This window comes from Lonchura striata, chromosome 19 (genome assembly GCF_050655825.1).
Source record: "Lonchura striata isolate lonStrDom1 chromosome 19, ASM5065582v1, whole genome shotgun sequence".
Taxonomy (NCBI): domain Eukaryota; kingdom Metazoa; phylum Chordata; class Aves; order Passeriformes; family Estrildidae; genus Lonchura; species Lonchura striata.
This window is the reverse complement of record NC_140721.1, coordinates 7,159,704-7,184,416: the sequence shown is the minus strand read 5'-3', so window position 1 is coordinate 7,184,416 and position 24,713 is coordinate 7,159,704. Positions and strand designations below refer to the sequence as shown.

At 44.8% G+C, this 24,713-nt stretch overlaps 1 protein-coding gene across 8 annotated transcripts in view; it reads left to right on the top strand.

The window, feature by feature from the left end:
* COL26A1 (collagen type XXVI alpha 1 chain) overlaps window positions 1–14,453 on the top strand; it is a 169,028-nt gene extending 154,575 nt beyond the window's left edge. For 3 of the 8 annotated variants that reach the window (XM_085557089.1, XM_085557090.1, XM_085557087.1), the window contains 4 exons: window positions 893–955; window positions 5,808–5,852; window positions 6,468–6,552; window positions 9,750–14,453. In XM_085557089.1, the coding sequence (XP_085413215.1) occupies window positions 893–955; window positions 5,808–5,852; window positions 6,468–6,552; window positions 9,750–9,922 (366 nt within the window). In that variant the 3' untranslated portion in view covers window positions 9,923–14,453. Of the gene's footprint in view, window positions 1–892; window positions 956–4,514; window positions 4,560–5,807; window positions 5,853–6,467; window positions 6,553–9,749 lie in introns of all 8 variants that reach the window. The other 5 variants (XM_031506450.3, XM_085557086.1, XM_085557092.1 and 2 more) reach the window with 3 other exon arrangements.
* The last annotated feature ends 10,260 nt before the right edge of the window (window positions 14,454–24,713 follow it).

Genomic DNA, 24,713 nt, shown 5'->3' with positions numbered 1-24,713 from the left:
CTCCTTTCCCTGGGCCTAGAAAACCCATTTCTCTGGTGTGGTGTGGGGATTTGGGGGGCTGCTCCTAACCAGGCTGGCTTAAATCCCCAGTGGCCTGGAGGGGAGCCCCAGACTCACTTCTGCAGCCTCGAAAACAATGTGCAAGACACTTGAGGTGGGAAAAAAGCATCTTGTACGTGGCTGTGGGGAGAAGGAGAGCTGACAGGCTGGATATAAACAAACAATATTGTTCTCTCTTGGTCTGGTTAATAACTGTGGCTTCTCTGGGTGGGTAAGTTAAGAATTTGGATCAATTTCTGCATAGCAGTTCAATTAGGAGAAATCTGGAGACTGTGCCCTTCTTAGCCATTGGTGACTGCTTTATAGATTTGTTCAACCCAGGGAGTAAAATTATTAGCAGAGATTGGGCTTAATTTCAAAATTGTTTATTAGGGTGAGTGAATAGCTTCAAAATAATTTCCACTACACAATCCAATTAATTTTCAGGTATGTGTGCTTGCTCCTGCCACCCACTGAGGCAATTAAGAAGCAGGGGGAAGCAGTGGGGATTTTTAAGCTAAACATACTACCTGTGTATTAATTTCTTCCTGGTAACTGAGAACAAGAACTGTCCTGTCATACTGACGCTGAAAAAATAAAAATGTGTTACATCAGGGGCCTGCAGTGCATTAAAAGACCCAAATAGAGGCATCTGCAGAAAGTACAGGGCTTGGGATATCTGCAAACAGAGCTCCTGTTGTATTTGCTTGAGGGAAAAAGAGAATCCAGCCCAATTGCTTAATGGGTGTATGAGGTTTTCAGGAGCTGAGGATCACTGGGAAATGTATTCACTACACCTACACAAAGGTTGCACAGTAGAAATTAATTCCTTCTCATTCTGCATCTTTTCCAGGGCTTGCCAGGATCTCCAGGCCAGCCTGGACCAAAAGGATCCAAAGGAGACCGAGGAGAGAGAGTAAGATTTTACAGGCACAGGGAGATTCCCACAGCACGTGGGGGCTGTGGAATTATACACAGCACAGGTCTCACAGATGCAGTGGGGCTACAGCCACCACCAACTTTAAATGCAGAGTTTCTGGGGTTTTTGCAGGAACAAAGATAAGGGTTTCCAGAGAAAGAGTTAAATTCCTTGCAAAGTCAGGTATTTCCCAAAGATATTAGCAGATTTGCTAACTTAGATTTGCTACCCCAAAGAGGTAGCAAAGACATGGTGTATAAAGGCCTGTGGAGAACAACTTTCTTCCACCAGCCAAAGCTGTTTAGTGTGGAGTGTTTTGAGAGGTCTGACTGAACTCTTCCTTCTGTGGCATTAAAGCTTTAAAAACTCACCATATTTTCCTGAACCAAAGTCATTCCCCAGAACAAATGATGTTCTTAACATATCTGGAATATTGAAGTCATGTTCTTAATGTTTATGTGCCTCAGTCCTCTGTGGGCTGCCCAGTGCTGATAATGAAACAGAGAACAAAAAGTCTGTTTGAATGTTATTTCCAAACTGGTGAAGTTTAGGAGCTACCAGAGAAATATCTAACAAGGGTATAAATGTGTCAGATCACCAGCTCACCATTCTAGCATTGGGAAGGGTTTGAAAGGGTCATTTGAGCCTTTGGCTGCTTCTGTCCAGCTGAATTGCCAAAAGGTAATGGTCTGGGTGAGTCTAGGAGCACAAAATCACTTGGGAGTGGAGTGGGTGGGAGAGCATCCTCAGCCCTTAGGTCTGAAATGGGCACCATGGACTGTGGAGAGAGCCAGAGGAGGGGCCAGAGACAAGGAGGGCACCTGGCTGGCAGTGCTGGATGTCTCAGGGGTGGCTGCAGTGCCACAGCTGTGGGACACAAGCTCCCTTTCCTTCCAAGTGCATTTTCCTGGGCCCAGATGGGGGTGAAGGGGGGATGCAGGTGTGTGACCCCCCATGGCAGAACCTGCTCTGCATTCCTGCTCCCCTTCCAATCCAGCAGGCCAGAGGGATGCCTGAAGGAGCCAGCACAGAGAAATGCAGACCAGTGAACTCCAACGTGCTGGCTTCTCAAATTCCTGGGAATAACCAGCAGCAGACAAATTGCTCCTCTGTCCAGACTGTGCAAGGTGCTCGTTTCAGCCCTCCTGAGGGGTCAGGAGCAGCAGATATCTGAGGGTGGGGCACATCTGCCTTTGGAAATCTCTGTTAAAATTTAGTTTTGGGTGCTTGGTCCTGTTCTGATGTAAGAAATTACTTGTACTTCCCCGAAAGACAGTGACTGTTGGTCATTTTTTGTAACACTTTCCTTGTGCAGCTCAGCCAGTTTGGGCATGACTTGACTTTACAAATATATGGCAGACTGCTGGAGCTCTGGGACTAGAATTCAAGATTCTGGTAGAGAGCAAAACTGAACTGATGAGATGGATGCACAGATTACCAACTACACTTCATTGTCATTCAATCTTTATTTTCAGCTAAAAAAAAAAATAAAAGGGCATGGTGTGTGGCAAAGTGTCACATTTCCATCCAGGAAACTGATAAACATTTAACATTTAACATTTTGCTGTAGTTTGTGGTTGACCATATTACTAATATTAGTACTAATATACCATATTACTACTACATATTACTACTACACATTATTTGAAACAAAATCTTATTCCATTGTGTCCATTTGCTCCTGACAGATCCCTTAGAATTTGCTTTATTTCCCTCCTTGCTAAGGATTTAGAATTGTAATTCTCCTCTTAGGTTTGGGACAAATGAGATTTTCAAATATCAAAATGTCTTGATAAATAGAAAAAAACCCTGTATTTCCTGTTAGTGTGGAAAGGGAAGCTGACAGCTTTTTCTGTCAGAATTTCTGTAGGCTGCTCTGTGTGCTTTTTGTCTTTTGTGAGTGTGGCTTTGAATGCTGGTTTTGACAACTACATGCTGCAATTTTGGGTTTGGTGGATAAAAATGAGGGCTCGAGCAGAGGAGCTGTGCAGCTGCAAAGAAAAGCAGAGGTGGGGGGGAGGTTTTACAACATCTACTGAGATTTGAGAAAATGTTATTATACATTCTTCCTGCTTAATCTTGGAGAGAACAGATGTGGCAGAGACCTGCAGCAGTCGGAGCAGAGCCCCTGGATGCTGAGCTCTGTGTGCTGCTCACGCCCAGCCTCTGCTCATCCCAAGCACTGCCAGCCAGGGAGGCTCCCAGCATCTCCAGGCACTCTTCAGAGCAACAGCCAGGGAGGCCTGGGGTAAAAGATATTGCCAACATCCAGCCTAAATATCCTTTGATCCCCTTTAAGCTGATAACATCCTTTCTGTTCCTCCTGGACATGGAGCACAGGCTGTTGATGTATTTTCAGTCTGTTGCTGTGCTCCTCTCTGAGATTTTTCCTCCTGCCTGTGCTTTTTCATGAGCTTTGCTCCCTCCAGTGCAGAATCCAAGTATTTCCCTTTGAAGATACTGGGAGCACCTGACAGACTGAGCCTTTCTCCCAGAGCTCTCCCTGTCCATAGGGGCCTTTTCCTGCTGCTGGCAAGGCATTCCATAGGAATTCATTCCATGGGAATGTTCTGTTGGTTTTATACAAATTTGATGGACACAAACCCAGCAGCTCTCCCTTTCCACTGCAGAAATCTGTCACCCATATATGTAAGTTTTTTAAGGGATAAAAAGGATGGGTTTGTTGCTGTGTATGTCTACAGAAGAAGAGCCAGGGGATGTATTTGGCTGTTTCATTAATGGATTTCTATAAATGCTTTTACATTTTGCCTCTTCTTCCCAGGCTCCTGCTTTCTCATTAAATAACCTGTAACTGCTCTCCTGGTCAGGGATTCTGTTCTGCCCCAGCTGCTCCAACATGGGAACACTGTGGAGGAAAACAGGGGAAAAAAAGATGTTCAGTTCAACAGCATTTCATCCTGCCCCAAACAAACACATACTAGTTCAGACTATTTCTCTTAAAGAAAAAATAATTTTTAAAAAATAACAAAAACCCCTCACTGAGAACAATGTGAAAATTAGCACAGCAGGAGAAAGAAACAAACCAACCAAAATATTGTACCTGTGTTTTGATCAGTAGCTGTGGGGTGTGTGGAGCAGGAGCAGATTAAATCAGTGCTTGGTGGGAGTCCTGGGCTCTGTTCTGGCTGGGGCAGAGCAGCCCATCACTTCTACCAGAGAGAAGAATGCAGTGTCTTTGTAAGGAACAAATCTCCAGCCAAATTCCTTCCTGGTATAATGTAACTGACTGCTGGAAAGTTCAAAAAGCCTGCTAATCGTCTTACAGAGAGGGCACTGAGCTCAGGAGCTCTGCATCCAACCCAGCTCCTCCAGAGCCTGATGGGATTTGGAGCTGATACTTGACAGAAAACCATAACCCCCTTTTGCTGTCTTTAAGTGATAATGTCAAGGGAGAGGAATTTTTTTTTTTTTTTACACATTACCCCAAGTGTAAGTTTTTTTCATTAAGCCATCTTAATTCCACGAGTAAAAATTACACTGTGTTCTTGTCAAGTGGCAAAGGATCTCCTAATGACACTGCCTTTATTTCCAACAGGGGCAAGCAGGTCTGCCTGGAGAGAGGGGCATTAAGGGACTTCCTGTAAGTGCTGCACTCCTGGGTGGTGCCAGGCTCAGGTGGGGCTGGTGCCTGGCACTGTAGGTGCCACTGGCTGGCCTGGAGCTGCTCCAGAGCTCAGACATTTGTTCCATAGACACTCTTATCCTACTGAATCCCTCTGCAAATGGAACATGCAAAGCACAGTGCTGAGCCTGCAGATCCCTCTGGCCAGAGCTGGGCACACACAGGAGCTCCTGGCACCACCAGAGCCCAAAGGTGGGCACAGTTAAACAGCTCCAAGTCCATCAGCTGCTCTCAACTCCCTCCTGCACCTCAGCTGGCCCAGCTCAGCTGGAAACCCTGTAATAGGGTTAAGAGATGTCTCCAAATGGTTTTTTGGCAATACCTGAACACATGCACAGAGGAGATGTCTGCACTGCACACCTGGCCATTGGAAACAAACCAGTGGTGATGAAGGTTGACTGACAGAGATCTAGTGGAGAAAATAGGCTTTTTTTCTTTTCCAGAGAAGCCCCAGAGCCTCTGGGAGGAGTCTCATCACTCTTCCTTGGTTCTGCCTCATCATTTCATAAAATTCACACAGCCTTTTCTTTGGTCCTTCCACCTGTGCTCACCTCTGCTTTGCAAATGTCTCAGGGATGTCCAACAAGTTTGAGGAGCCCAAGCCTTTCCACTCTATTTTAGATTGTTAGTTTTGTTTTATGTTTAGCTTAGAGTGGTTTAATCTCTCCTTGTCATCTGCTCTTCAGAAAGTGCATGAGCTTCCTGGCTGGGGGGAAACATGAGAGCAATGTTCACAGCTCAGAGATCTTTGTTCAAGAGAAGCTTAATGACCATCTTCGGAGGCAGAAAGTGATGTGACTAATTAATGAAAGTAGAATAGAGAGGTTTTCTGTTCTATATAATATGAAAACATGTGTGTTTGAGGGAAAGGAGCAATTAATCTGTGCTTTAGCACACAATGTTGTTCATTGAGAGCCCAGTGAGATGTTTATGGCCTTGCTGGGACCCAGGTCATGGCAGGTGGCTCCTCCTGCAGCTTGGCCACTCCTGGGCAAATTCATTTGTGTTAGAAGTGGTGGTGACCTCCTGGGAATCTGTCAGGAGCCAGGGCAAAGCTCAGGAGAGAACTTTGGCGTTCGGCACGAAGATCCATGTGTTCTCTGCTGGTGAAATCTTCTTTAATTTTCTTCTTTGGTGGGGAGGGATCCAAGGGGTCCTGGAAGGCTCCTCAGCCCCATATAACCAAATTTCCTTCCTTTGTTTTAGGGTGAACCAGGCAAGAAGGGTGAGGAAGGTGACAAAGGTGCTGATGTAAGGATGTATTTCTACTGCTTTACTTTTGGTTTTGTCACTTTGCTGTCCTTCAACCATATTCCCTTTGACAGGTGGGTTTGGGGGGCCAGAGGGTGAGCCCACAGTTAAATGTGCAGAGCAAGTGTGCCTTGGGTTTGGATTGAATGTGTGCCAGAAATCCTGGTCTGTGAGGTTTCCTTGGCCATGTTGTCACCATGTTCTTGAACACCTCAGTCCCCAGAGGTTGTTCTGTCACATGGAGCTGGTTGGAATGACTTCCCTGTTGTCCCTCACAGCTGCTGAGGGAGACTCCCAGAAGAGATCAAACTGCATGTGCAGAGCACTGGAGTTCTCACATCTCTGCTCTCAATCCCTGAAACACTTCCCAACATCTCTTTGGCCCTTCAAGCCCACACCTGAGGTGAAAAGGACAACAAACTATAGACTGAGTGTACATAAGGAGCTCTTTGAACAGGGATTTCTCTTGCACTCCTACTTAGGTTCTCTCCTCTTTTGAATATTTTCATGTTTAAACATCCCCACTGCAGGGTTTGGTGCTCTCAAAGTGACATTGTGGACAAGAAGCCTATTGTGCCACACATCCCAACATCAGTTTTGTTTGCTTTCTTGCAGGGGGAAGGTGTCCAACAGCTTCGAGAGGCTCTGAAGATTTTAGCTGAGAGAGTGTTAATCCTTGAGCACATGATAGGAATTCATGGTGAGCACTGCTAAGGTTTTCTTCTCTTGTGAAGCAGGGGCTCTGCTCAGGCTGGATGGTGAAACATCCTCACACCCTCCTGAGCTCTCTGGGGTCTGTTCAAGCCCCATTTTCAAAATAGGTACCATGACTTAGGGGAGCTTAGAACTGTGGAGTTCCTGCAGCTGTACTACTTCCTCTGGATTTCCAGTAGCAGGTGAAATGATCCTTACAGTGATTTTTGTTACAGTTCAGGCAGCCAAGTCATGAGCAGCAGCTCAAGCCATGTGGCACAGATCATCCACCAGCTTCCCACAGAGCTGCTTGTTCAAGTCTTTAGGCCAGATCATTTAATCCTGTTAACAGCATCTTCCAAGTGACTTGAACACCATTGAGGCCCTTGTTTGGTGCAGCACCAGGTTTGCAGAGAAAGCCCAGACAGTGCAGCCATGTCACCCTGAAAATCAGTGATCCCTGAGCATTTTGTGATCATAACTTACATGAAACCTATTTTCACAGTCAGATTTAAACAGAGTTTAAATGTTTTACATTCAGATAGATTTTTGTGATCTCTTGAGGCTGTTGGCTCTCCCATCACTGGCATGTGTGTACATCATCCCTTAAAGAAAGTTCTCACCCTTAACCACAGGATGGTGTTGGTTATTGTCACAGGAGTTGGTTATTGCCAGACTGCTCCTTCTGGGCTAGCTGAGGATCAGTTCTCTCACAGCTGTCAAAACCTGCTGTGCCAGTTTCTCCCCTTTCAAAAACAGTTAGAGGCAAAATGTTTGGCTCTGCTATCCCAGCCTGTGAGCAGCAAACCTGTTCCATGGCACTGAGCAAGTCCCAGAGCACTTTTCTGTCCTTGACACGTGGAACCTCATTCCCAGCCTTGCTTGTGAGCCCAGCTCACACCTCCCCTCAGATCAGCATCCACTTTTATTGGGACGTGGCCTTTGGGTATTGATTGAAGCTCTGGAAATGCTGAGTAGCTAAAATGCCCAGCAGTCCTGACAGTGCCTCACTACAGAGTAAGAAAACACTTCAGGCAGCACCTGGGGATCCCAGCCCTGTCTGGAGCCAGCAGTGCTGGGATGGAATTGCTGCTGGACCCTTCCAGAGCCAGGGCATGGCTGGCCTGGCCTGGAGCCTGCTCTGCTCAGTGGCCTCCAGCCCTTGGAGGCCTCAATGCTATTTCCAAAAGCAATAGGCAGCAACAGCATAAGATTTTTGGGAAACCCTGAATCACAACCCCATGATTCAACCACACTCACCCTGACCTTACCTCTGCACTAATCCTGCTTCACTTCTCATTTTCATTCCAGGGGTAGAAATACATCTTTTTTTTATTCTGCTTTGCTTTGAGCTGGTGGAGGAATTAAGATGCCCACTTGATTTCCTAGGCAGCAACCCGTGCCAGCTGGGATGATCTCCAGGGAAGAGGGAAAGGGGGGATCCCTGGATGAGTCCAACAGAACAGGGTATTTACACGAGCCAGGGTCTGGGCCTCCTTTGGCTTTTACTTTGTACCTTCATTTATAGTGGTACAAAGCAAAAAGTCACGTTCTTGGGAATCTTCTGTAGACTCAGGGACTGGGGTTCACACAGCCTTGCCCCAGCAGAACTTCCTGATTTAGCTATTTCTCACATTCTCTTTGGAAAGACAGCAGCAACGGGGCATGTGCTGCTGTTATTTTGAAACAGTCATTTCAGCAAGCCATTTGTATTGATCTGTTACTGCTTGGGATGGAGATGAGTTATTTACACCCACCTGTACTTCTCTACCAGTGTAACTGCATCAGCAAAAATTGATGTTTTTTAATTGTGCACTGTGGTTAGGTCATATTTAAACACCTATATTGTATGACTTTAGGGGGGTTTTGTCCCATAAGTGTTGATAATTGTATTCCTACTCTGGGCTATTGAAATAGTTCCATTCTTTCACTTCATACGTATTTTAGGACCTAAAAAATACTGTTTAGAAATGGAACTTGGAAAGTAAGGCCTATTTTCCTTGTGCAATTATGTTCATCTTTGTGTATATGGTTAAAAAGGTCTCAACAAACTAAGAGAAAAAGACATTAAATAACAAAAAATATTTCCCTTGAGCACAGACTTCCCTGGACTGAAAGGCACCACAGAGTTTTAAATCACCCAGCACCAACTGTCTGGTCATGTTCCCAGTGTAGGTGTTAAGGATTTGACCACAGGTCCTGGGGCAGCCCAGCTTTGAAACCCCACTCAGAAATGCCAATCCCATGCTCTCATTTTCCCAAGGAACTTCCCACTGAGTGTGGTTTCCAAAACCACAGCCACCCAAGCAACAAGGCAAAACATCCCAGCAAACAAACCTCTCCTCTGCACTGGGAGGGCAGCTGGAGCTGACCTGGCCTGGAAGCTGCAGAGAGCAGCCCAGCAGGACACAGCAAAGCCCAAATTGTTTGGCAGGGTTTGGTGCCAGCAGACAGAGCCCAAATCCTCCAGCAGCCAAAATTTCACTGGAAACAGAAACGCTGCCTGGTGGGATCAAGCCAAGGGTGGCAGACTGGGCTCCTGGCAGGGAAACAAACATCCAGCTCTGGAGGCAGAAGGAAGAAGAAGTTGGGGCATTGGAAATGATGAGGCAGATCAAGCCACCAGCATTTGTTGATGAAGAGTGGCCCAGAGCAGTGTATATTTAATTTGTTTAGCTGAGAGAAGAGCAGGAGGTTGTTACCTGGAGGTGCTCTGGGACCAGGAACAGCCACCATCCATCTCCAGCATTACTTCTGATTTGGCTGCAGCCCAGGGTGGGTGAATCCTTCCATTCTATCTTTTCAGTGCCTCCAAATGTCCTTTACTAGGAGTGAAATGGTACTTAAACCCTAAGAGCATCACTGCCCACCAGCTCATCCTCCAACACCAGGAGTCTGTGGGCAGTGCTGAGTAGTTGCTGCAGCCCAAGTAAATTCATAATTGATAAATTATGAAATGGAACTGCAAAGGAGAACAGGCCCTGCAGTAGGAGCACTTACCCCAGAGAGCTCAGAGGGGAAACAACTAATGCAGGAGAAGCGTGATGGCAGCAGAGCTGTGGCTCCAAAGCTGCTTCCTGCCTGGAGAGCAAACAGGAGGGAGCACACTGCTCCCAGAAGAGGAACCACTCAGAAGGGCCCACGAGTGTCTTCCTCAGCCTCCCCTTTTAAATAGTGCTCTCCCATGACTTTCTCTCCTTACAGACTCTTTGTCTTCCATTGAGCCAGGCTCTGGACAGGATGTGATCCCGGGCTCCCCCCTGAGGAGCAGCATCAAGATCAAGCGAGGAGGACCCCGGCAGCCCCAGGCCCACCAGATCCTCTCTTCCCTGCTGGATGATGGTGAAGCCAGGAGGAGAAGCCACCGGATGAAGTAGGAGCATCTCTGTGTCCTCCCTGCCTGTTCTACAGTTAAAGATACAGTACCCAGTGCTTAATTGCACCCTGCAGATGGAGTGGGTGGGAGGCTGCAGTGTTGCTGGCTGGGTTTCCTTCCCTGCCCAATACTGAGCCCTGGTTGCAGGGAATGACTTATCCATAGCTCAGAGAAGGTTTTGAGAATGTTTTCCTTGATTTTGTTGTTTGCCTTTGGAATAGCAGTTATCAGGTGTCTCAGAAGCTGCCTACAGGAATGACACCTCCTGGCTGTGCCTCGAGGGTTTAACCCTGCCCTTGTTCTCTCACTGACCTTGACAGTCACTCAGTAAAGCTCTGCCAAGTCCATCCATCCCACCCAGAGCCAAAGCCAAGCCTCAGCCTTGTCCATTGCTGCAGTTGGAGGCATCTGCTTTTATTTCCTGTGTCGGTGTCACACTGACTTCCAGGTGCAACTTCCATGGGCCATGAAAGCATGATCTGCAAGGATTTCTTTTAAGCAAAGAACAAATTAGAACACAAAGTACATTTAAAAGTATTACTCTTAAAATTCAGGTGGCTCTCTGGATTTAGCAACAAAACCCTAGCTTTTCATGTTGCTAATTGCATATGAGGGATATTATTTCTATTTATGCTTGGCAAAACAAGGACTTGTGATGCAAATGCTCATGGAAACATTGGGTTAGAGAGCTTAGACTATTTTTGTGAAAACATAGAGCAGTTTGCTTGAGATATGATGGAATTGTGCAAGAATTTTCCCATACTGTGTTCAGCTTGTGCATACATCCAGAGATAATTAGTTTAAGTGGTGGCAGTAGCTATTCACAGAAAAGGATATTTTGCAATAGTTTATTAATCCTACAGCAATCAGGAAAAATGTTTTCACAGTGTTTTGTTTTAATCTTGTGAGTAACTCCTCACCATTTGGATCTGGAGACAGTATAGGAGCAAACCACAGCCTAGGGAATTACAGTCTTGTCAAGAGCTTATCTTGCACTGGGAGTTAAGTACAGAGTCATTTTACTTTTTGCAATAACTGGTTATTTTAGGGGAAGTACCAGCTTCCAGGTTTAAGAAGTTGAACCTGCCCTTCAGTGACAATGAATCACTCCACCTGCTGTGCTAACCAGGTCAGACAAGCTGATGTCATTCATGTAGACAGTGATTTTTGTTAGAAGGGGGAATTTAATCAACAAAACTGACTGGACTATTTTTTACTTTTTAATTCCCACATTCTGACAGTTCTCAAATTCAGCCCAGGACAAAAGTGAGCAAATTGAGTTGTGTTATGGCCCCTCTGTGTCTGGTTCCTGTGCAGAACACAGCTGTGTGAGCAGGCTGGGCTGCACTGCTGCAGTGCTTCTGTCAGAGGCTTTCCAAAGAAAACACTCTGCAGTGCCTGTGTTCAGCACCCCAAGTGATCTTCCCAAGGCAAAGACCTCTGGAAATGAGGCTAAAAAATGGAGGAGCTCTGCCAGCCCAGCAGTAGGCACATATTAAACTGACTGTCCATATCCACTGTCCACATGGCAGTGCTACCAACAGAGACATCCAATCCCAATTCTTGCTCTGGAGAGCCTGGCATTTCCACAACTGAGCAGCTTCCAGGCTCCTTCAGGACAGCTGAGCCCACCTTGCCTTCACTTGGCCCTGCTTTTCAGCAATCCCCAGCCAGGTGAAATGGCTTAAGCTGATGCTGAGCAAACACCAGAGCCTTGCTTTTACTGCTGGGCAGCTGAATAACAACCAGCTGTGCTGGAGGCATTGCAGGGATTGCATCCCTGCCCTGCCTTTGCATCCTCCCCCTGCTTGGCCAGTGCCAGCTGTGGGGCTCCTTCAGCCCACCTGGTTCACGTTGTGCTTCTGAATGATTGAATTTCCCAAGAAACAAGCCCAGAGCTTTGCAGGAGTCTGGGGAGGTGCCTGGCTGCACTCTGAGTTACAGCTGGACTGTGGTGTAGAGAGACAAGAACATGAGGAGAACTCAAGTCCAGCAGGTTCCTGAGCTCAAGGAGCCATCCTGTATTTGCAGTCCCTGTGGGAGAAGGAAATAAAGCCTCTCTGGATGCATCTTAGTTTCACCCCCAGCACTAACTCTAAGCCCAGCATTAACTCTGAGGATGTCTGTGCTGCTCTAAGAGCCCAGGTCCCTCCTTCCACTACTGGCAGGGCAAGAGCTCTGTTTGTGGCCAGCCAAGCAAGGTTCAGCCATGGGAACATTCTTGGAATAATCATTCCATCTAAGAATTAAACGTCCAAAAAAAGGATGTATCCTCATTTGCAGGCTGATTCCTGTGCTGGAATTGAGAAGTACTTGGTTACCTCCGTGGTGAATTGGGACCATCTTGGTCTGGATGACATGGACCCCACTGGTGGCTTCCGGGAGATAAATCAGCCAGTTGGTGTTGGAAAATCAGGCCTGAGGAGTGAGGAGAAATCTCAGTTCAGTCTAAACTCATGTACTGGGCAGGCTGGTGCCAGCTGTAGTACAGACCACAGGAATAATCTGTCCTCATGGCAGCTTCAGGAACCAAACCCAGCCAAAGCAATCTTTAAAAAGGGAAATGGGGAAATTCACTTTCGCTGGTCCTGTAGCTACAGGGTTGAATTTGGGGAAGAGGGAATACAATGAGGCCATTTTTACTTCCGTGGCATTTCAGAGGCTTCACACTGAACTGGAAGAGAAATTTTCTTTCTCCAAGTTTGTCTTCTGCATTCAAAGCTGTTGCATGAGTTTGGTGAGTGCTAATGCTTTAATCACTCACATTGCTGAGGCATTCATACTGACACGGATTTGGAATTTTGTATTATTTAAATTACTGACAAGATGAAAGGAAAATTTAATGGAAGTTGTTGGCAATTAATCCTGCCAAGTCAATTGTCAAAAGGCTGTTCAGGTTTGGGTTGAAACCACTTTAATTATTGATACTATGAGCTATGCAATTTTCTTCTCCTTGCTTTGTTTAGCCCCATCTCTCTGATCAGGTACTGTATCTTTAAATGGGGGACAGCAGGATTATACCAGATGGACTTTCTCTCTCTGCTGGGGTTTCATTCCTCTCCACTCACACGAGGGCTGGGCCACACTGTTGTGCCACCCCAGTTTAATTACATTTAAAGGTGAGCACAGCCTCACACACTGACATTGATGCATTGATGATATCGATGACCAAGCAAACCACTCCCACCACATCCTCCATCATGGGCAGGATCCTGAGGTTCATTTCAGCCAGGGCATGTAATGCTTCTTGCCATGTCTATGTAACTTAGGGGATTTATTTTGAATGCGTGCTCATTTAGAAATATATTTTAATTGAAACGTTTAGTGCTTTATCTTACATACATACTGTGCAATACCATAGTGTGTTCTTTTTTTTTTCTTTTTTTTTTTCTTTTTTTTTTTGTCTCCTAAGACTTTTTTGAAGTTCTTGATGTTTGTTTGAGCTCCAGTGTGTTTTTGACTTGGCTCAGCTCTGGTAGTAGTAGTGTTTTCCTTGCCCTGAGCTAACCAGAAGCAGCACATTGCACAACCAAAACCCTTTGCAAGTCATGCACCCTCATGTTCACCAGCAACCTGGAACTCCTGGGAGGCAGGGAATGCTCCTCTCCAGAGGGTCTAATTTGCACTTATTGTAAGGAATTGATAGCAACCCAGGGAAATAGGAATTAGCTAGAGAGAAGAGCCCTCACCTGCTCCCACCAAACTCCAAGGTCATTTTGTCATCAACTTTCAAAGGAACAGGGTTTAAAAACCAGACCCAGCCCTGGAGCAGCTCTGCTCCAGTGACTGCCATGAGCTGTTGTCATGTGGGACCCTGAGCACTGTGACAAAGGCTTCCAAAAAAGACAATCAGCTTCTGGAATTCCCTCCTGATGCAATGGTTGGAAACCCATCCTCCTCCACCTTTACACCTTCTATCTGACTCAAGATGACATTCCATTGGGGTGTGGGGGTTAAACTACTCAGAGTCTCTGTGATTTCTTGGTTCCCTGTGAAACCAAGGGATTGAAAGGTGCTATAATTGTTCACAAGGCACATTCCCAGCCACAGAAGGAAATGGTAACTTCTTCACCAGTCATTTTACACAGTACCTTTTTTATTTATATCAACGTGTTTCATATGTGTACCAATGGTCCTGGCTTCTCTCCTGGGGATCAGCTTTACAACCATTTGGTTTTTTATAGGGCAGCCATAGGCAGTATCTTCCAATCATGTGTAATTTCTTAACTTAGAGCAAGAATAAATCTCGTCTGACAGGATGAACTCATTTATGGCAGGCTTTAATGTTTGTTGTAAACACAACCTGTTTGTTCCACCTCTTGCATGGTTACTTATCTGTTTTCATATTGCTATGTTATTGTTCAAAATATCTATTGCTCTTTATTTGCTATGGGGTTTGTTACTGTATATGGAATGTTTTGTATTCAGCATTTTCTTACGGAGCAGAGTGGGAACAGTATTCAAGGACCCACAAATACCAAAGACCTTTCATGTAATGCACTGAGAAATAAACTTACTGTAAATGAATATCATGTCAGGTCTCCTCTATCTATGAAGTGCAGAGCAAGTTCAAGCAAACTGCAGCCTGAAATTAGAGTTTTTCCTTCCTGACATCTCAGCCTTCTCTTTGGGAAAGCTCTTTTGCAGGGCTCTTAAAAACAAGATGTGCATCCTGTCAGAGACAGATCCCAAAGAGAGGGAGACATCCCAAACACAGGGACAGATCCCAAATACAGGGACAGATCCCAAACACAGGGACAGATTCCAAACACAGGGACAGGTCCCAAACACAGAGACACATCCCAAATACAGGGACACATCCCAAACACATCAATACATCCCAAACACAGAGACACATCCCAAACACTGGGACACATCCCAAACACAGGGACAGATCCTGCCCTTATGTGGAGGTGTTTTAGCTCCTCAGGCAGCCTCTCAGGTCACCTTTGAGCACCTTGCTGTGCATTGCAGAGTGAGGCTCTGCCCAGATTTGGCAGATTCCTCCTCCAGCTCCTGTAGGAATTTTGTGCCAGGGCAGACCCAGGGATCTCAGCTCTGCCTGGGCTCAGTGAGGTCACTCAGAGGATGGGTGGCTGCAGCAGACTGGGAGGGGGGAACAAGCCAGACAGAGAACTGTGCTCTGCCCAGCAGTGTAAATTAAAATCTGCTGGTATTTGCAGTGTACCTGACTTCCCCAAAAGTTTCCTCCCAGTACAAGGAGGTTGAGTTGGCCCAGCTAAGACAGCAAGGGCTGCCCAGACCCCCTCCCTGGTACCTCCTGGGCATCTGCCCCTCCAGCAGCCTTTGGGTGCTCTCTGGGTGTGCCTCTGGGTTATGGAGACCCCCAGAGTCATCTCTTGTGTTAATTCAAACTGCCAGGAGAGGATGTGGGTAAAGCCATTCTTTTAACCTTCCTACTCTGGGAACAGCTGCCCCGTGAGATGCAACACCTCTGTGTTAGCAAAGGGAGATGGAGGGGAGGGCCTGGGCTGTTTCTGTCACAGGTGTCACAGCTCTGGGTTCTGAACTTGTTTTTAATATCCCAATGAAAGCAAGAGATGTGTAAATGCCAGCCAATTTTCCCCCTCCTGATCAGACTACACTGCAGAGATGCAGATACCAAAAGTGCAGCGAAGGCTGAGCCTTGTAAACACTGGGAAATGTCCAGAGTTGAGGTCTCTGCTTCACAGGGCTTTCTGCACCGCTGCTGAGGACATGCTCAAGGTTACTTCATGCCAGACATTCCCATGCAGCACGTGTCTGGGTCTCTCAGGGTGTATTTATCTCAGTTTTTGAGTCCTAACACCTCCAACTCTGATGTATTTATCCTTGCAAAAAGTCCTCTGAGGGAAGGCAGTTGTGTTAATCACCACTGTACAGATTGGGAGTTGCTGGATAAAAGGCTAAATTAATTTCTTGGGACATTTGTGGCTGTGCTGGTCTGCCAGGCACCAAATTAGCATCAGGCCCATGCTGGTCTCTGGGCCATTATGGCCACTGATTGTAATCACAGCAAGGGGAACTGACTTCTCCTGAGCTTAACACAGCCCAGGAAAATCAATGGCAGAGGGGAGCACACCGAACTTGTAGCAGGAGCTGATTAAAAGAAAACTATTTATTCACAAACAAAACACAGCTACTCTTGGAGCTCACTGCCTTAACTCTTCATTAACCTCATGCTCAGCACCAAGTGGCTCTTTGGCCAGCCAGGCACTGGCACTGTGGTGAGAATGGCTCTGGCCATGAATGCAGTTGGAATTGTCTCCACATTCCAGCCTGGAGATGGAGAAACAGGAACAAACCTGAAACAGGAACAAACTCACCCTAAACCTCCCAAGCAACACTACAGAAAAGCAAGTAATACACTGTGTAAAGGAAAAATAAGCAGGGAGAGTATATTACCTTATTTACCCTCTCAGAACAGCTCACCAACAACAGTGACAAGCTGCTTCAAAGGTGGATTGGAAAAAATGTGACTATTCCAGACTGATGGGTGTCATTTGCTGGGCATCAAGGAGAGCCTGGGAGCTGATCAGGCCTGACTTTGTTATCTCTGAGCCTTTTTGGGGGAGGCAGAGAGAAACAGGACAGGTCTTGCCTCTGCCACATCCCACTTTCAGGACAGGATCGAGCACCCTTGGACAAAGCTGATGCCATTTTTGAACTCCAGTGGGAAGTGAAACAGCACACACTCTGTAGAGCATAGCAGGGAAAGGTGTGTCAGCCAAGATGAAACTTGTATCAGTGATGAGAATTAATTGTTGGAACACTTTGCCAAAGGATGTGGTAGAGTTTGCGCTCCAGTATGGTTTTCAAATTCAGAGAGGGGTGTGTGATATAGTCAGCTCAAGGCACACCCATCCAGGAGAGCCTTGCCAGATGCTCAGACTGGTGGAACTGGTGACCACCAAACCCCAGCTGCCCATTCCTGACACAGCTCAGCACTGGAAGGATTTGCTGCTGTAAAGCCTCTCTACAAACCACCAGGGCATGGGAACAGGGTCCTTGCAGCTGCCCTGAGCTCCAGCAGCTGATAGACCTGCCTGTGGCAAGGGACTGTCCAGGGTGCAAAACTTCTGCCATCCAGATTTTGGCTTGAGACTGGACACACACCGAGGCAAGCCAGAGGTGCCCCACTGGCCATGGGCTACCAGGGAAGCAGGGAAAGGCTGAGTCAGGGAGCCCAGAAGGGGCCTGTGGCAGCACTGTGGGACTGTGCCAAGGAAAACCTGATTTATGTGTAACCTGTTGCAGTTAATGCTCACCCAGCAGCATCCTGTGACAGCTAAATTTTAGACTGAGCTCAGAAAACACTGGCTGAGTGCACAGAAAGATCCTGGCAGCCTCCTTCTCTCTTCCCCTCAACCACAAAAACATCTTCAGCAATGGATGGAGCCTGGGTCTACCTGGTGACAGGAGGATGTGGGTTTGTGGGGGAGAAGATCGTAGAGCTCCTGTCTCAACAAGACTACATCAAAAAAATCAGAGTTTTTGATTCAGTTGCAAGAGAAGAAGTAGAAAAACTCAGCACAGGTAAGAAAAGGCCATCAACATCTATTCAGTGCCCATAACCCTCCCCTTCCTGGCAGCTGGGACAGCACTGGGATGGCACAGTTACAGGCATGGGGCAGGAACCTGGATGAACAGACTGGGTGAGGAACAACTTCCAGCTCAGAAGTTTTACAGCACAGCACTAAATAAAAAAAAAAAGACCCCTAGGGATGGATCACCCAAGAGAAGTCTCCCAGTGAGGCAGAGATCAGTTGTGAGGAGCCACGTGCACACAGAGGCTGTGACACGGGAACTTGGCTGCCCAGCTAGTCTGACACAAAGGGGCTAAAGCAACATCCTCCTGAGCTGCTCCAAGCAGCCACTGCTTTGAGGGAAATAACTAAAAATCCTGACAGCAACAAAATCAATCTCAGCACCTACTGCAGGCATTGTGAAATAAATGATGGACATAATTGAGAGAAACATATAGCAGCCTTAAAAAGGGAGGTAAGTCTCACTAAACACCCAGAGATACTGAATTAATTAATTTGATCATATCCTGAGTGCTGCCCTCATGCAGGGTTGAGTACAGGGAGATTTGTTGGGGAAAAACAACCTGTATTACTGGATTCAGGAATACCCATGCAAAACAAGCCAAGGCAGCTCAGGGTGCTCTGCTCACCCAATGCTGGGCTGGGTTCCCTGTCTCTGACTGCCCAAAGCTTCAGCCTGCTTTGAGAGAGGCAAAAAATGCTGAGGGAGATCCTGTGGGGAGATATGGACAGAAAGGGGATGCACCCAGAGCGAGTCCAGACTCCCAGGGAAATATCACTATCAGAAACCTCCCTGGCAGCTGTACCCAGCAGACTGGTTTCCCCAGCTTTCAGGGAGCCAATTACCTTAAAAGCACTCATAATTGAAGACAAAGCTGTTTAAACATTAGGGAGGTGCCAAAATCCTTGCTCCAGGAGGGGTCTGTGGCCTGACACCCCAGCAAACCACAGGCAAGGAGGCAGGAGCAGCCCCAGGGTCCATCCCAGCCCCATCCCTCTGCCACCACAGATCTTTGTTCTGTCCCCAGGCCACCCCATTTATCTCTGCCCCACCAGGCAATGGGTACAGTCTGGGTCCTTGATTTCCCATCTAAACTTACAGGCAGAAGGGGTATTACAGGATTACTGTCTTTTTTTTTTTTTTAACAACAATCTCCACCATCTGCAAACCACATCCTTCCACTCTATACTGGTTTCTGCTTTCGGCTAAAGCAGCTCTCACACACTCCTTCCTCCTCCTCTGCTCCATCCAGCACTGCCATTGCCCCTGTCTGCAAGGGGGACATTGAATTTTGGGCTGTGGCCTTCCCATTGCTGCAAAAAGCTGAAGGATTTTTCTTTTCCATTCTGCAGTTTATCCTCCTGCTTTACCTGTCACTACAATTGTGCCTTTTTCAGTTGACAACAAGCAACAGCCCCGGAGCTGCCCTGGCCCAATTTAATTCCTTCATGAAGATCAGCTGCCTCTTCCCTGCTAAACCCAAAAACTTCTCTTTGTTCCTATCAAATTTCACTTTTTTTTTTTTTTTCTCCAGACTCTATTAATTCCATTCAGCTCATCCCAAATCCTCCAGCATGGTCCCTCCCAGTCTGATGTTATCTGTTGATTTAATGAACAAATCTGCCAGATTCTTGATGAAAACAATCAAAAAGACTCAAATACAGCAATAAGCCCTGGAGAGCCCCAGGGCAGCCACCTACCACAGCTGGCAATTCCCTGGGAACTGTAATTCCACCAGCGTTGTGCTCTCCTTAATGGGGCTTATTTAGCCTATGTTTTACTGACTCCTTGTGAGAATGACGCTGAGTTTCCAAAGCCCTTCAAAAATCAAGACAGATGACATCAACCTGCTCCACAATATCCCTGCAGCCTGCTACCTTGTCATAAGAACAAAGGAGGTTTCTCTGGCTTCATTTGTTCTTGACAAATCCAAGTCAGCTGCTTCCATTCTCCCCATTGTCCCACAGGCGCTCACACACACGTGGTTCACTGCGTGCTCCTGAATTTCCTGGGGTTCAAACCAAAATGTTCTGTAATTTCCTGCCTCTCCTTTACCTTCCTTCCAAGCACAAGTGTTTCATTTGCTCTGCCGAACTCTCCCAGCGCCTTCAGAAGTTCTCCAAAGTAGCTGCTAACCCACTAAAGCTGCAGTTATACCCCTCAGCTCTTCAGGAGCTTGGGAAGAGCTCGTCAGGCCTTGTCCATCTGGAAATTCCTCATGGTTGCTTTACACCGGCTGCCTTAACACAGGGGGTGTGAAAAAGGCTATTTAACACTTCAGCCTGATGGGTTCTAGGCTTTCCCAAAGTATGGAATAGCAGAAAATTCCCCCCAGGAACCTGCTGACACCCTGCTCTGCCTCTCAGCAGAAGCATCCTCCTCTGCACTCTGGTCCTCACCTCTGCTTCATGGACAGCTCCTTTCTTTTCACCCTCTGTTCTCACTGAATCGACTGTGCTTTACTACTAAATTAATATTCATGCACAATGTTAATGAATTTAATATTACAACTCCTCAGAGTGACTCCACTGATTGTTGGCTATGCTAATGAAGAAAGCAGCTGGACCTTTGGTAAATTTTCTGTCTCCTCCTCCATGCCAGGCTGCTCGGAGAACACTGAGCCACTGGATCTGCTGGCCTGGATTCCATCCCTCCTTTGGGGCCACGAGGAGTAATCCTCTGCCCACCTTGCCCTGTTGGATCCTCTGCAGGGCTTCCACACCACAACAGCCCCACAGCTGGAGCCACAGACCCTTCCCTGAGCTGCTGGAAGCTCCAGGAATCCCAACCCCGCGTGGGGCTCTCTGTCCAGGCCAGAGGAGACATCTCCTTCCCAGAGCAACCCCACCAGTGGCTTCTTGCAAATCCCTGAGGCTGCTCCTCCCAGCTTCTCCCTGTCCCACTCCCAGCTACAGGAAAGGAAAAAGGGAAAAATCCGACGGAAATGTTACAACGCCGTCTCAAACAGTAACACAAAGCGAGAGGATGAGGATGAGGAGCAGATGCCAAGGGCAGCCATGGAAGGAACAGCCACGCTGAGGAAGGTAAAAGGGAATAGGGGGGAAATTCTGAGTGGCTCCAAGGGAGGAATTTCCAATGAAACTTTTTAAACTTTTTAAGGGAGGATTTACAGAGAGCACTGAACACGGGGCAAGTCCCCTCCTCAGCAATCCAAACCTCTTGTAGGTGTTGGTGGCATTCCCAGAAAACCACACACGCAGGGATTTTCCAGTGTCACCGAGTGACTCTTTGAGGATCCTGGGGTGGGATGACTGCAGGAAAGTTCTTCTCCTGCAGTATTTGCAATGTGAACAAAGCTCTGCGTGATGTCCCTTGAAACCACCAGGTGTTGTTCCCACAAGATCTAAAATTTTGTGTCTGAAGAGTCCAGCAGAGCTTCCCTGATCCACGGGGCTGGAGCAGCCCTGGGCCAAGGGCGTCCTGCTCCCAGCGGGGTCTGCTGCACAGCATGTAAAATTAAATTAAAATTCAAAATATTAATTCAAATCCAGATGCAAACCTGGCTTCTTGCTGTCCCAAAAAAAAAAAAAAAAAAAAAAAAAGGAATTTTGCCCTGGTGTGCTGGATTTAAATAGCTCAGTCACTATCAGAGAGTGCCTGGCCTTGCCCTGCAGAGAGGACATTCCCTGCTTTGCGGGGAAGTGTACATTTTTTGTACTTTGCAGAAAGTACAAATGCTGGTTTGAGGTGTAAAATTTTTTTATTAATAATTTTTTGTTTAGTCTTAATTTATAAATTAAAATTTATCAATTTATTTAATTCAATTGATTTTTGTTAAATTAATTATTAATGAATAATCAATTGCTTGTTAATGATTATTAATTAAATTATATTGATTTAATTAAAATTTAATTAAAATTTACTAATTCTTTGTTTATAAATTTTTCATACTTTCCAGAAAGTATAAATGTTGATTTTATTTATAAATTTTTTTATTTATAAATTTTTGTTTGCTTTATAGTTTAAAATAAATTTATTTAATTGAAATTTGTTATTTATTAATTTAATTTTAATAAATAAATTTTAATTCTATATAATAATTATCAAAGTTGATTTATTTAAAATTTCAAAGAAATAATTTTTTAATTTATAATTTTTCATACTTTGCACAAAGTACAAATACTGATTTGATTTATAATTTCTATTTAAAAATTTTTGGTTTTATATTTTTTACATATATATTAAAATAAATTTATTTATTTAAAATTGTTGTTTCTTAATTTAATAATTAATAAATACTTAATTATTTATTAATTAACACGTAATTATTATATCTTATTTATCTAATTAAAATAATTTTTAAAATTTATAAATATTTCTACTTGGTAGAAAGTACAAATTGTGATTTGATTTATACTTTTTCATTTATAAATTTTTGATTAATTTATAATTTTTTTATTCACATATTAAAATAAATTTATTTAATTTAAAATTGTTGTGTATTAATTTAATAATTAATAGATAGTTAATTATTTATTAATAAATATTATTGAATTATATTTAAAATAAATATTTTTATTTTTATTTATTTAATTAAAATAAATATTTTTAAATTTAGAAATTATTTCTACTTTGCAGAAAGTACAAATGCTGATTTGATTTTGAATTTTTTATTTATAAATTTTTGTTTGATTTATAAATTTTTAATTCATATTAAAACAAATTTATTTATTAAATTTTAAATTGTTGTTTATTAATTCAATAATTAATAAATACTTTCTTTATTAAGAAATAATTAATTGATATAGACTGAGTGTACATAAGGAGCTCTTTGAACAGGGATTTCTCTTGCACTCCTACTTAGGTTCTCTCCTCTTTTGAATATTTTCATGTTTAAACATCCCCACTGCAGGGTTTGGTGCTCTCAAAGTGACATTGTGGACAAGAAGCCTATTGTGCCACACATCCCAACATCAGTTTTGTTTGCTCTCTTGCAGGGGGAAGGTGTCCAACAGCTTCGAGAGGCTCTGAAGATTTTAGCTGAGAGAGTGTTAATCCTTGAGCACATGATAGGAATTCATGGTGAGCACTGCTAAGGTTTTCTTCTCTTGTGAAGCAGGGGCTCTGCTCAGGCTGGATGGTGAAACATCCTCCAAAGAAGTGATTTTAGGCTGCTGAGTGCCAGCTACTGATGTGGTAGTCAAGCTTTTAAAATGAAAAGCCTGAATTCCTTTTGAAGGTTCTCCTGAATGCTGCTGACACTTGTGCTAGGAAAGAATAAAGAGTAATTTAATTCATTATATACGGGATTTTATTGAGAGCTCTGGGAGTTGGGGTACAAACCCAAATCTGACTCCGACACCCATTTCGAGCTGAACCTATTTCATATTCTATCCTTATATAACTTACACATTAATCATTAAACTTATATTGTTCTATTGTATACATTGACATGAGTTTCTTGTGATCTTTCTTAGGTCCCTGACCACAGTTTCTCATGATTATTCTTATGATTAAACAATAATTATATTTAATTACTAAACAATCATCAGATGTACCAATTATATCATTTATCATGTACCAGCTACACAGTGCAGTTCTAGCAAGTACTAGTTCTTCATGTGCTTAAGGTATTTATTTTTCCAGGGCCTACTAAGTTTATTTTCCTGTTAACCCTAAATCCCCATGATTTTAAAACCCTTTTAATATCACCTCTGCCTGGATCCCACACGCCCACATTGCTTCCTCCAGGTCGGCACTGAAGGCACTTGAGATGGTGTTTCATGTTCAGGCTTAGGTGTTTATTATTTCTTATTTATGTTACAGTCTCACTACTGTGAGTTCGGCAGCTTTTTCATTAGCAAGGCACAAAATGGCTAACTAACTCTTGTTACAAGGTCTTTTAAAACTAAACTATCCAATTAAGAAAGGACACCTAGATTATTTTCCCTTTTTAACCCAATAACTGATCTCTCAAAGACCACAATGCAGACTTTTCTGTCCAGTCACAAAACATCACCCAAACCCATGAAGTAGAAGGAAGAACAAAGGTAAAGAAGAACAACCTGCCCTAAAAACTCTGTCTTGCTTCATATTTATTTCTGTATTCTAAAATCCCAAACTCTAAGTTTTCCACACTGTGATATCACACACTTCTAACCAACTACACACCCATAATCCCACTGCTATTAACCAATTTTAAAAGCTTGTTCCACAACCTCAGGTCAAATGCAGTGTTCTCTTGTGGGTCTGTGCCTTTAAGCACAGAAAGTTTCAAATTCTCAGCATCCAGGATTCCAACACACCCAGGGATGGGAAAGGTGCCCAGAACCTTCCCAGTGGGGAGGTTTCTCCCTCTGCCCCTCTCTCCTTGCTCGGAGCTGCTCCTCTGCACTGCTCATCAAACCTGGGCTCAGTTTTGGCACAGGCGTTCTGGGCAGGGCAGAACCTCCCCTGGTGGCACTGAGGTGCTTCAGGACACACCTACAGTGGTCTGAAACTCTTTTGTGTGTGACAAGGCCAACAATTAAAATTAAACCCTGTTTTGGATAGCTCACAGCTTTCCCAGGGATTTTGCCCTGTCTATACCAGCACAAGGCTGTATGCGCTGAGCTGCACCCACCAGAAGGGAATGATGCTGTTTTAATTAGCAGAGTGATGCTGTTTAATTAGTCAGAGTTCCCAGCTATCATGTATCAACAGGCCATGTGTAACCGAGAGCTCCACAACCCTGTCCTCCTACCACCAAGAGCCAATTTCATGTTTGGTGCAAGATCTGCTTAGAGAAAATTTGTTCATAAATCTAGGAAATAAGCACAGGCTATAAAAATAATGAAATCCCTATTACAGCAGCAATTCCAGTGGTACCTCAGGCTGTTAGCTACTAAAATAGTCGTTAACCAAAAGGAAGGATTTTTTTTTTTTCATATATATACATCTCCAACTCGATTACTGCTTAGGGCTTTGACTGTTTGCTGTTACATTCAAGGGTAATATTTAAATTCCAGCCTTCTTTTCATCGCTGTAGTTGTTTTCAAAACTCGACGCTTTTAAGAGCCTGTGTTGTGCTCTCTGTGTTCTCAGAATATTCAGAGCCTGAGGGGTCCTGCTGCTTTTTAGTGGCTTTGTGAGCTCTTCCCCCTGACTGTTGCTGTGAGCTCAGGGAGGATTTACAGAGAGCACTGAACACGGGCAAGTCCCCTCCTCAGCAAACCAGTCTTGCAGATGTTGGTGACATTCCCAGAAAACCACACACACAAGGATTTTCCAGTGTCACCGAGTGA